Source organism: Hemitrygon akajei, chromosome 26 (assembly GCF_048418815.1).
Source record: "Hemitrygon akajei chromosome 26, sHemAka1.3, whole genome shotgun sequence".
NCBI classification, from domain to species: domain Eukaryota; kingdom Metazoa; phylum Chordata; class Chondrichthyes; order Myliobatiformes; family Dasyatidae; genus Hemitrygon; species Hemitrygon akajei.
In genome coordinates, this window is record NC_133149.1 from 39303607 (window position 1) to 39316292 (window position 12686).

A 12686-nucleotide genomic window follows, 5' to 3' on the forward strand; every position below is an offset into this window, starting at 1 on the left:
CCCCAACTACTGCAGATCATGGGAGAGGAAAGAAATCTCTGTTCTATGTATGAAAGTGAACTTATGTTGGCAGTGTTTGACTATACATTATAAAGAGCAGTTGAAAAGCACACTGCACGTGTCTGATTTGCTGTTCCTGGCATTCTCCATTACAGACATTGATACAAGACACATATTCAAGTTTGTTAAAAATATGTGAAGACATAATATACAGACTAATTACAATAAATAAATATATATTTATTGGTTTGCATTAGCAGTCCCAGTGCACTGTTAGAAAAGGTCTCTTTGTAATGGGAACAGAACTACGTGCTGGATACAATGTGATGTTTAAGTAGTGTTGCAAGAAGTTACAGTGTAGAAAGTGAGAGAGTAGGTTCAAGGAAGATGTGAGAGGTAAATTTTCTACTTAAGAGTTGTGGATGTCTGGAATGCACTGCCTGGTATGGTGGAGGCGGCTAATACATTAGGGGCTTTTAAGAGACATTTGGATAGGCACATGAATGTGAGGAAGATGGAAGGATTAGTGTTGGGTGTTTTTGATTTACTTTTTAGCTGGTTTGGCACACCACTGTGGGCCAAAGGGCCTGTTCCTGTTCTGTACTGTTCTATGTTCTATAACCATACTGAGAGAAGGAGTACACATACATCAACCTCACTGGCCCAGTCTACAACTTTTATAGTGCTGGCATACCATCCAGAGGTGCTTCTTTTACTTTGTATCACTTGATGTCCTCCTTGGATGTTCCCTTGCCTCATTGTGCCTCCCTAATGCTCTTAGGATTAATCTAATTGATTTACCAATTGCCTTATTTAAGTTAGTTGAGCTGTAATTACTTCGCTTATCATTTCCAACATTTTGAACTGTGTGACTGGAGTATATCAGGGATCACTTCTAAACCCTGATGTAAAAATGATTTTAACAGCTTGGGATTGGTATTCTCAATGCTGACAAGTTATCAGTAAACAATACGTCATTTGAAAGAGTGTTAATATCAGCAATATTGTAAATGGATGATTACACAAACAAGCAGATATTGGCTATTAAGCATAGGATAGGAATCTTATACTTCATTCAAGGAGACAGCTATTGTTTCATCATCCCTCGCCTGAACTTCCTTCAAAGTGAAAGTGCCATCTTTCTCAGTGCCCAAGAACCAGCCGCGTGCCCATGCAGATTCGAATTTGTAATAGATATCATCAAAGTTCTGCAGGAAAAAGATTAAGTTCTTCATATTCTCTTGCACTTTGATTGGAGCATGGCCTTCCTAAAATTAAAAGAATTTTTGTTTAGAGTCTCATTGCACAACAAATTGCTCACTTGTCCTGAGTGCTTACTAGCTAAGGTTATATAGACATACTGTGATTTTTGTTAGAACTATATTCTGACATTGGCATCTTTAAGTAATACATCTTGGACCTGGTGAATCATAGAATCAAGCCCATCTGTGCAACAATTTAGGGATGGTGAAAGAAGCAGGTCCTTCGACCTAATGAGTCCATGCTAACCAAATTCTGATCTAAGCTAGTCTCATTTGCCCGTTTGGCCCATAGTTTCTTTCCTATCCATGCACTTGTCCAAGTGCCTTTTAAATGTTGTTAATGTAAATATTGTGAATTAAATTCAAATAAGATAAAAGTAAAGTAATAAAAGGACAAAGAAAAAATAGTGAAAATGCAATGACTCGTGCACATAAATGTGGTAATCCCTACACCTTCTCCACAAGGATCTACTCCATTATGGTCTCTGACTGTATTAATGATGGTGGATGAGGAGCTGGAGCTAACATAAAATGTCCACATTATATTACAACTTGAAATTATTACTATCTGCTTTTATGGCCCAATAGTGAACCTGCAATTTCAGGGAATAAAGGAACACCAGCGTAATTCAGTGACCACTTAAATACATCTGCTTGTTAATGCAAAAATTTCTAATCAGCCAATCAGATGGCAGCAACTCTATACATAAAACCATGCAGACCTGTTCAGCTGTTGTTCAGACCAAACATCAAATGGGGAAGAAATGTGTTCTATGTAACTTTGACCAAGTAATGATTGCTGGTGCCAATGTGAGGTGGTTTGAGTATCTCAAACTGTTGAACTCCTGGGATGTTCACATCCAACAGTCTCTGGAGTTTACAGAGAAAGATGTGGGGGGAAAATCTAGCGAGTGGTAGTTCTGTGGTCAAAAATGCCTTGTTATTGAGCGAGGTCAGAGGAGGTCAGAGGTTCAAGCTTACAGGAAGGCAACAGTAACTGAAATCACCATGCATTACAACAGTGGTGTGCTGAAGAGCATCTGTGAACATGCAACATGTTGAACCTTGAAGTGGATGGGCTACAGTAGCAGAAGGCCACATCGGGTTCCACTTCTGTCAGCCAAGACCAAGAAACTGATTCTAGAATAGGCATAGGCTCAACAAATCTGGACAGGTGAAGATTGGAAAAACATTGCTTGGTCTGACAAATCTTAATTGAAAGTAGTGTTTCATATCTTACCACTAACTGAATCTATCTGCATATTCCTTAAAAATGTTTATAGATTTTTTTCCTGATTTGAGTTATAACCACATCTTACACTATCTAAACACTAAGCAGCCCATCATAATGTCCATTGCAAGAGTTATTAAACATCTTGGGTAATATTTTCTTGAAATAGGCCCAATCTTTTTTTAATTTAAAGTTATTTCAAATTGCTGTTTTCCACATCCAATGATAAGCAAACTGGTTACATTTCCAACTCTGCAGTAGTAGACTAAATCACTGATGTTAGGGCTTACATGATGGATATAGAAGCTGTAGCTTAGAAAGATCTTTGTCAGTAGGCACTTTGGATGAGTGCTATTCAGTTGTGTAACCACCTTCAGTTTGAGACTTCTAATTCTGTACGCTTGTGCAATTTTTCCCCACTATTAACTCTGTAAATAGTGGGGAGGAGGAATTTCTTTAGCCATAGGGTGGGGAATCTCTGGAGTTCATTGCTGCAGACAGCTGTGGAGGCCAAATCATTGACTATATTTAAAGCAGCGGTTAAGGTCTTGGTTAGTAAGGATGTCAAAGGTTACAGGAGAAGGCAGGAGAATGGGATTGAGAGATAATAAGTAAGCCATGATGAAATGGTGGACAGACTCAATGGGTCAAATGGCCTAATTCTGCTCCTATGTCTTATGGTCCTATGCAGCTGCCTAGACATTAAGCCCTTAAACACTGTATATTATCTACTCTTCTGTTGTTTTTAACTCTGATAACATTAGTTTGTGACACCCATGGCCATCTCACTGTATTAGGTCTGTTAACTAAATATTTTTTTACCTTAAACTTCAAGACTTTCCGGTTTTCTTCCTCAGTACAGTACATGTGATAGACCAATCCATTGACTGTAATCTGGAACACAATTGGGATGCCTGCTGGCATTTGGATGTTCAACAGTTTTTTATAGAGCACCAGAGAAAAATCTATGCCATCGTGATCTGTTTTAAAACAAAATCAGTTACAACAGCTGTTAAAATTATGTTGAAAGACTGCTTGAAATCAAATCAGCAGGAGTTGTGCTGGGGGCAACCCACAACTTACCAACTCTAACCCTAATGATACATCTTTGGAATGTGGGAGGAATCCAGAGCACCTGGAGGAAAGAGGTCAAGAGGAGAGCGTACAAACCCCTTATAGAAAGTGGTGGGAATTGAACCCCAATCAGTAATTGGTGATGCTGTAAACAGCAACACCACTGTGCCACTCTCGAAAATGATGGAACACTTCACAAATTTGTGTGTCATCCTAAATTTATCATCCTACGCACACGTACATGTATGTACAGCTTCAGTGAAAACACTCAGTGGTAAAATTCTTAGAGAGTTATATAATACAATAGACACATTATTGACAAAGTTGTAAATCTTTGGGGTTCACCACTAGTGAAGTCCACAGGTGTCCAATCACTGAAATTTTGAATTCTGAGAGATCAAGGGATGTGGAATTGCAGAGTTTTTGATCAATTTTAACACTGGTAATGGTTATGGATGAGGAGGGGTGTAGAGTGCAGGGAATAAACAGTATCAAACACAAAAATTACAATCAAGGCAGAAGACTGACTGAGTGTAGCATGTCATTGTCATTGGTTTTCCCAAGAGAAGTCCTGTGCAGGTATAGAGACTGCCACTATAGGATTCTCCATCTTAAAACATGTCACATATCCATTTGGCCTTGAAGTAAAAATCCTAACATAATCAAATTGGAAACCATACCTGGCACGCTGATCACATGAAGCTACACAACTTATCAAGCAATATGAAACTTAATCCTTTCCATCTGCTGCAATGCTGCCCTGCTAAAGGGAAGTACTTCCCCCCACCCCCCTGCCCCCAGAATGATTTGCATTTGTTGTTTCTGCTGTACTCTAGTGGGAAGTTGTGAAGTTATCTGTAACATTGTTGACAATGAATCACAAGAAGCGAGAACTGACTACTAATTCATTCAGAAATATTATCAGACATCCCTTTCTATGAGACGGCTGAAAACCTGTGATACAGTCTTTGACTTGTACAGTATAGAAACAGGCCTATCGGCCTACTATGCCTTCGCTGACCTTTTTACCCATCTACACTAATCCCATTATCCCGCATTAAGACTATATCCTTCTAAGCCTTGCCTATTTTAGTTTATGTCTGAATGCCTTTCAAGTAGAAATTAGATTTGATTCCACCACCTCCTCCATTCCAGAGATTAACTGCTCTCTGTCTAAAATCCTTCCCCTCAGATCCCCTTTAAAACTCCTTCTTCTCATCTTAAACCTATGAGAACAGACCCTAGACCCAAAGTGCTGTCTGTTCATTTTCCTCCATAGATACTGCCTCACCGGCTGAGTCCCTCCACAATTTTCAGCACCTGCAGTCTCTCTTGTGTCTCAGTTAAATCTATGTTCTCTTGTTTTTGCTACCCTTTATTATGTGGGAAAAAGAGGTTTGGACTATATACCCCACCCATGCCTCACATTTAATTATATACGTTTGTACTGCAATCTTATCACCCATCAATTGTCTTGGGAAAACAAACCCCATAAATCTCTCCCCGTAATTTAAATTCTGCAATCCGGCCAACATTGTAAAGAATTTCCTCTGCATTCTCACCAGTGAAACCACATAGCATGACAAGCAGAAGTACACAGAATACTCAACAGTTTTGTAAAATTGCAACTTTAACTACCCCAGCTTTGTATTCTATGTCCTGACCTATGAGAAGAATGGCCTATGCCTTCTTCTTCACCCTTTATGTTGCCTTGTTTAGTAATCTGTGCACTTGGAACTCTGGGGCAGGAATGTCAAGTCATTGGGTTAGAAAAAAATTCACGGGGTTTGAAGAGGCAATGTAGATAAGAGAAGATAAAACAAAAAAAAATGGAATTAAAATCAATGAAGGGTTATTTTGCTCTTTTGGTTGCTCACTGACAGTTATCTGGAAGACAGGATGAGCAGCCACACAAAAAGTGGGAGGAACTCAGCAGGCCAGGCAGTATCTATGGAAAAGAGTGCAGTCGATGTTTCGGGCTGAGACCCTTCAGCAGGACCCAACCCCAAGCTGCTAGGGAGTATTTGCAACCTGACAGACATCCTGTGACAAGGAACACTTGGCAGGTTATAAATCTCAGATAAACATTCTGAGAATTTAAGAAACAAATGGTTAAAATAATTGTAGGATAGCACTATTTGAAGGAATTATGGAAACACATGCACGTACATATAAGGACTAGAATTAAGGCTATAAATTAAGCACTGTTTGGGAGGTCTGTGAAGAAGTGTATAAAATGTTACCTTACGAGAACACTAGCAGCAGTGCCTTTGAAGGACAAAGCAAGGCAACCCTGAGCCAGGGGTTCAGAAAAGAACTTGCTGAGATCAAATTCAGACCAGATTCAAAAGTGGGTAACAGAATACAGACTGTGTTTTGAAAGGTGAGAAACTAAAGAGCTGCACAAGTAACTAAACTATTCGTAAAGCTGAAGAGTTAAGTGATTGTTTTAAATGACATGGTAAACAGTTGAGTTGTATGAATCAATCGTTATTAATAAAGAATTGTTTGGCAAAGTCAATGTGTGATGTGTTTTTATTTACCGTAATTGGCAACACAATCAAAACAAAGAACATTTGAGAAGTGTTCTTATACCCCCAGATGTGATCTGGAAGTTTTTGCCTGAACGAAATAACTTCCAAAATGGAATTTGATAAATGGTAGATTTTTTTTTTATTTTTGGTGTCATCAGGAAAGAAAGGTGAAGTTGGACTAATAAGGTAGAGTTTTCCAATATTCTCTATAAACTGTAAATTTTTGAGATGCATAGATAAACAAGTTACTATGTTGTTCCCAGCACCAAAATGTCTAATACTAAAGGACATGCATGCATTTAAGGTGAGTGGGGGGGGGGGGGGGGGGGGAATTCAAAGGAGATGTATGGGGAAGTATTTTAAGCAGAGAGTGGTGGGTGCCTGGAATTTGCTGCTGGGGGAGAGGGAGATTAACAGGGATTGTTGAGAGGTTGAGAGGTTCTCAGCGACACATGAATGTGCAGGGAATGGAAAGATATAGACCACATACAAATATGTCATTGACCACAACATTCTGGTTTAAAGTTTTACAATACTTCCTAACTAGATGGCACTGATAGAAAATCCAAAAAATGCTTTCCTCTGCTTCATTCTACAGAGCAAATTCATGTTAAACTGGGTTAAGTATATTAAGAGTATACTAACCTGTTTCAGATTGAGGAGATGGATAACTATGAAAGTACGCCACAGGCTCTAGCCTCCCTTGACTGTGAACCTTGAGAATCTTACCATTTATATTTTTGATGCAACGTTTATATACATTATATAATTTGAAGCAAACAGTCTGACCTATTAAGAAAAAACAAAACAATGACAAGACATGCATTAATTATGGTCAGAAACAGTAAAACATGACCGTAACTGCATGGGTCAGAAAGTTACTTTTAACAAGTAGTGCTTCCAGACCATTTTCCTCTTCTTGCATCAGGTACGGGGTACAAAAGCTTTAGGTCCCACACTAATAGATTCAGATACATGTATTAACAGACAACCATCAGGCTCCTGAACTAGCATGGATAACTTCACTCACCTCAACACTGAACTGATTCTCTAACCTGCAGTCCAACTTTCAAGAACTCTTTACAACGCATGTTCTCAGTTGTATTTATTTTCATAAGATTTTATTGTACTTCCTTTTTTTCCTACAATGCCTGCATGAAAATGGATCTCCAAGAAAATGGAGTGTGGTATATGTGGTATAAGGCAAGGGGTGGGCTCTTTGGGAGGGGATGCAAAGACGGTAAGGGACATTGGGGAGGGGTCATGGGAGTCGAGGGGAAAGTGATGGGGAGGGGGCAATTGAGGGGAAGAGGTCTGTGGGAGGTCAGGGGAGTGTCAGTGGAAGGAGAGGTAAGAAGGAGGCAGGGGAGTGAGAGGGGCACGGGATTGAAGGGGAAGGGCTGAGGGAAAGAAGTCTGGGGAACGAGTCCACGGGAGTGAGCTGTGGAAGTATCTACTGGAGGAGAGAGGAGAGCGGGCTGGAGATGTTTCATCAGTCATTAGGCGCGGACCGGGGGAATGATTCAGACGTAGGCTATATAGATTCTTTCTAAGACGTGTGAATATTAATTACCGACTGCAGTCTCGAAAATTTCCACACACAATCTTTAGTTTATTATCCAAGTTTTGCATGAAAGAAAAGATGGCGCGTTATAACTTATCGAATTTTTTCTACTTATCTACTAGTTCATGCTCATCTGCCAGGCGACTGCAGGCTCGAAACGCAGTTTCCTTTTTAACAATCCGCTTTGACTATTTAAAATTATTTTGATAACTTTGTAACAGGTTTTCTGCTGTGACAACGTCAGTTACTCTTTGCTGCTTTTCTGCTCAGTATTCAGGGAAGAGCATTCACTAATGGAAAGTTAAAATTAACTGTACCACTAACGCTGTAAAAGGTTATTTGACTTATTTGGATAACCCCCACAAAACGCAGGAGATCTAGCAAGTTTTAACACCATTTGTTATTGTTTTAACACTTTACAAACACAATTTACAAACAAGTTGCCTAACCTAAGTAAATCCTTGGCTTCGAATTAATCTAAAAGAAGTGGATTAAAGAGTGGAGAGGACGCGAGTTCAGGCTGACATCAGGGAGAGTTAAGCGCGAGCAAATGGAAACAGATAAAAATACAGAAGGGAGGAAAACAATGAGAAAAAGGTAAGCTGAGTTATGGATAGAAAAGGAGTTGGCGAATAAACAAAAGGAGAAGCAGAGACAGATAGTTATTTAGATTGATGCTGAGAGGGAACGGCACGTGGAGAAGGTCAAATAGAGCGAGCGACGTCCGACTGACTCAGGCAAAGAGGCACTGTGTTCAGGCAGCAAGCGTGAGCGGAACCATAACATTTTCCTCCGGTAGTTTTCGACTGCTCGATTTCACTGTGAATTTTTGCGCCTCTGCAGGATTCTTAACATGAAAACGAGGGGTTGTTGTTTCCTTGCTTGAGTATTTTGCTATCCGGCAATGGCAACACCTTCCTTCAAACTGTTATTTTAACGATGAAAGAAATATTTAAAGAAACTAATAAAGTCAAGAAACTACTTCGAACTCACCTCTGCAGGACATCGTTGCTGCACCTGTTCTGACGCGAGTGAATACTGACGCTTTGAATCGTGCCGGAATGGCTTTGAAAGACTCCAGTGTTTAGTTCTCCTTTTTAGTACAATTGGTGATTTAGCTACTGATCATCTGATTCAGATGGCATCGCTGGCTGAGGTGAACTTTTAACAGGCGGGGCTTCATATTGCATGACAAACTTGGCTGCGGGTGCTGGGTGGGAAACAATTCATATAGGAAATTACAAATTGGAAGGAACTTCATCTCATATTCAATTACATGAGGTCAATCCCCCCTCCAAAGTGTTTCAATTTATTCATCATCTCCTTTATCTGGCTCTATCCATTGCCTGATAACTTCTAAACATCCCCTCCTGTACTGCCATATCCTAGCAAGCTTTCCAGTTCATTTTCAGAGCGGACTCAAGGTCTAAACCTGAAACGTCAGCAAATATCTTTTGCTTCCACAGATTGTGCTTGACAATCTGAGTTCTCCCAATGCTCCCAATGAAACAGGAAAAGGCTGGTTGTAAAATTCACTGATGACACAGATAGGTAGGAAATTAAAGCAACACACAGAGGAAGTTATGTTGGGAAAGGACATACGGAGGCTACTATCAGGGCAGAGTAGTGTAAAAATGCATGGCATCACATCCATAATTCAAACTGTATCCTACAAAATTCTCACATGTATCCTACAAGTACTAATGTTTTTCAGGATGACAAGGACTGCATAAATACAGTTGTTATACGATGGAAGAGTAGAATATCAGTTAACAGAGCAAGGCCACTTAAAGATACTTGTATACTGTTTGAAACTGACATGAGCATCACATTCTGGTATGCAGTGTTCAAAGTTTGAAACACATCCAAACTCTAGCCTAGATGAATCAGCATAAACGAGGGAGATTGAAGACTTAGCTGAGTGGTGTAATAATAACCTCTCACTCAATGTCAACAAGACCTCGGAAGACCTCAAACCGGAAGTCCATGAGCCAGTAATCATCGGAGGATCAGAGGTGGACAGGGTCAGTGACTTTAAATTCCTGGGAGTCACTATCTCAGAGGACCTGTCCTGGACCCATCATATAAATATAATTGTGGAGAAAGCATGACAGTGCCTCTATTTCCTCAGGAGTCTGTGGAGATTCGGTATGTCATCAAAAACCTTGGCAAACTTCTACAGATGTGTGATGGAAAGTGTGATGACTGGCTGTATTACAGCCCGGTACAGGAACAGCAATGCCTTTGAGTGGAAAATCCTACAAAAGGCGGTGGATTTGGTCCTTCCAACCATTAAGCACATCTACATGAAATGTTGCCGTAGAAAAACAGCATCCATAATTAAAGATCCTCACCACCCAGGCCGTGCTCTTTTCTCTCTGCTGCCATCAGGTAGAAGGTACAAGAGCCTCAGGACTCACACCACCAGGTTTAGGAACAGTTCTACCCCTCAACAGTCAAAAGGGGATAGCTACACTCATTTAATGACTCTGTTATATTGTTATTTCATGCTTGTTATTGTATTTATATCTGCATTTGCACAGTTTGTTTACAGATAACAGTTCCTGATGCTTACAATTTACAGTTACTGTTCTATAGATTTGCTGAGTATGCCCGCAGAAAAAGAATCTCATGGTTGTATGTGATGACATGTATGCACTCTGATAATAAATTTTACTTTGAACTTTGAATGATCAGAGTTTATACCTTTTAAGATACAGGAGCAGAATTAGGCCACTTGGCCCATCGAGTCTGCTCCACCATTCCATCATGGTTGATACAATTTTCCTCTCAGCCCCAATCTCCTGCCTTCTCTCTGTATCCTTTAATGCCCTGACCAATCAAGAATCTATCAACCTCTGCCTTAAATATACATAAAGACTTGGCCTCCACAGAACGCCACAGATTCACCACTCTCTAGCTAAAGAAATTCCTCCACATCTCCATTTTAAAAGGATGCCCCTCTATTCTGAGGCTGTGTCCTTTGGTCCTAGACCCTCCCACCATAAGAAACATCCTCTCCACATCCACCCTATCAAGGCCTTTCACTATTTGATAGGTTTCATGAGGTTACCCTTCATTCTTCTGAATTCAAGTGATTACAGGCCCAGAGCCATCAGACACTCTTCATATGACAAGCCTTCCAATCGTGGAATCATTTCGTGAACCTCTTTTGAACCCCCTCCAGTTTTAGCACATCCTTTCGAAGATAAGGGGCCCAAAAGTGCTCACAGTACTCCGTGAGGCCTCTCCAGTGCTTTATAAAGTGTCAACATTGCATCCTTGCTTTCATATTCTAGTCCTCTTTAAATGAATGTCAACATTGCATTTGCCTTCCTCACCACAGATTCAACCTGCAAAGTAACCTTTAGAGAATCCTGCACAAGGTCTCCCAAGTCCCTTTGTGCCTCGTTTTAAAACATAGTCAACCCTTTCATTTCTTCAACCAAAGTGCGTAACCATACACTTTCCATCTGCCATTTCTTTGTCCATCCTCCTAATCTGTCTAAATCCTTCTGTAGCCTCTGTACTTCTTCAAAACTACTGCCCCTCTACCTACCTTCATAGAGTCTGCAAACTTTGCAACAAAGCCATCAATTCCATCATCCAAATCACTGACAGAAAACATAAAAAGAATTAGTCCCAACACAGACCCCTGTGGAACACCATTAGTCACCAGCAGCCGGTCAGAAAAGGCCCCCTTTATTCCTACACTTTGCCTCCTGCCAATCAGCCACTGCTTTATCCATACTAGAATCTTTTCTGTAATACCGGGGGGTCATAGCTTGTTAAGCAGCCTCACATGTGGCCACTTGTGCATCACTGCAGAAACTTCAGAGAGGCCATTTTGTCATGTAACCATCAAATAGGTCATGACCCTTTTAGTTCATTCATAAATATAAGCAAGGCACACTTCTCACAATACTGTGGTAAAAGAATGATTTGCATATCCTGATTTTAGAATGTCAACATAAGTTATATTCATAAAAATATATATACAGGAGATATAATACAATCAGCAAATATCTTTCCTTATACTTAAAGCATCAACAGATCAAGACTCAGCATCTCACCACATTTTCACAGCTATTGTGCTACCAAACCAATCCATTCTATTCACAATGAATCAAAGTGGAAAGGGTTTCCTTTTTAAAAACTCTACCTATAAAACATCCGAGAGGCTACTAGGTCAGTAAAGCTGAAGAGCAGATTGTTGAATTCAGGAAGTGAAAAGAAAACAAAGTGCAGCAGTCTAAACCAGGAGATTAGTGGTGGAGAGAGAAAGCAGCTGTGAATTCCTGGGTGGTTAACATTTCAGTTGACCTGTCCTGGGCCTAGCACATGGATACAGTCAGAAGGAATGCACACCAGCATCTTTACTTCCTTAGGAAATTAAGGAGGTTTGGCCTTTCACCAAACACTGCACCAAACTTACACAGGTGTACTTTTGAAAGAATCCTCAGTGATTCATGGTCTAGTATGGCAATTCAAAAGCACAGAAAAGGAAGAAGCTGCAGGAAGTTGTGGACTCTGCCCAAAATATCAGGGCCCCACAAGAATCCACAAGGAGGTGCTGTCTCATAAAGGCAGCATCCAACAAAAATTCTTACCATTCAGGCCATACCATACTTTAGCTGCTATTGTCAGGCAAGAGATTCAGAAGCCTTTAGTCCCCCACCACCAAGTTTTGGAACAGCCACTTCCCTTCGACTCTCATCACTGCAGTTTAGCAACACTTTGATCACTTTGCACTAAAATAGTGTCCAAGTTTTATTCTTACATCTAAATGCTGAGGAATTGCAGGCAACTGAGATGCAGTGGAATTAGGATGTGATTGTCCATGATCCATGGTCCATAAAATTGTAGAAAGTTAGTGGAAAGCTTACAGAATGGTATTGTTTATTGCTTCAGGGATGTTATGTTTAAGATATATAGACATTAGGCAGACTAGAGCTGGAGTACTATGTACAAAATTGGTCTTCATATTTAAGAAAAGCTGTAATTACACTGGCTGAAATTGC

At 40.2% G+C, this 12686-nt stretch overlaps 1 protein-coding gene across 1 annotated transcript; it reads right to left on the minus strand.

Annotated features, from left to right (window-relative positions):
- Positions 1-1064: 1064 nt before the first annotated feature.
- Positions 1065-12210, minus strand: LOC140716708 (interleukin-18-like). The gene is made up of 5 exons (XM_073029521.1): positions 12101-12210; positions 8659-8875; positions 6747-6890; positions 3316-3473; positions 1065-1268 (listed from the first exon to the last, which is right to left on the minus strand). The coding sequence occupies exons 2-5, from the start codon at positions 8669-8671 to the stop codon at positions 1065-1067; spliced, it is 519 nt and encodes a 172-aa protein (XP_072885622.1). The 5' UTR covers positions 8672-8875; positions 12101-12210.
- Positions 12211-12686: the final 476 nt, after the last annotated feature.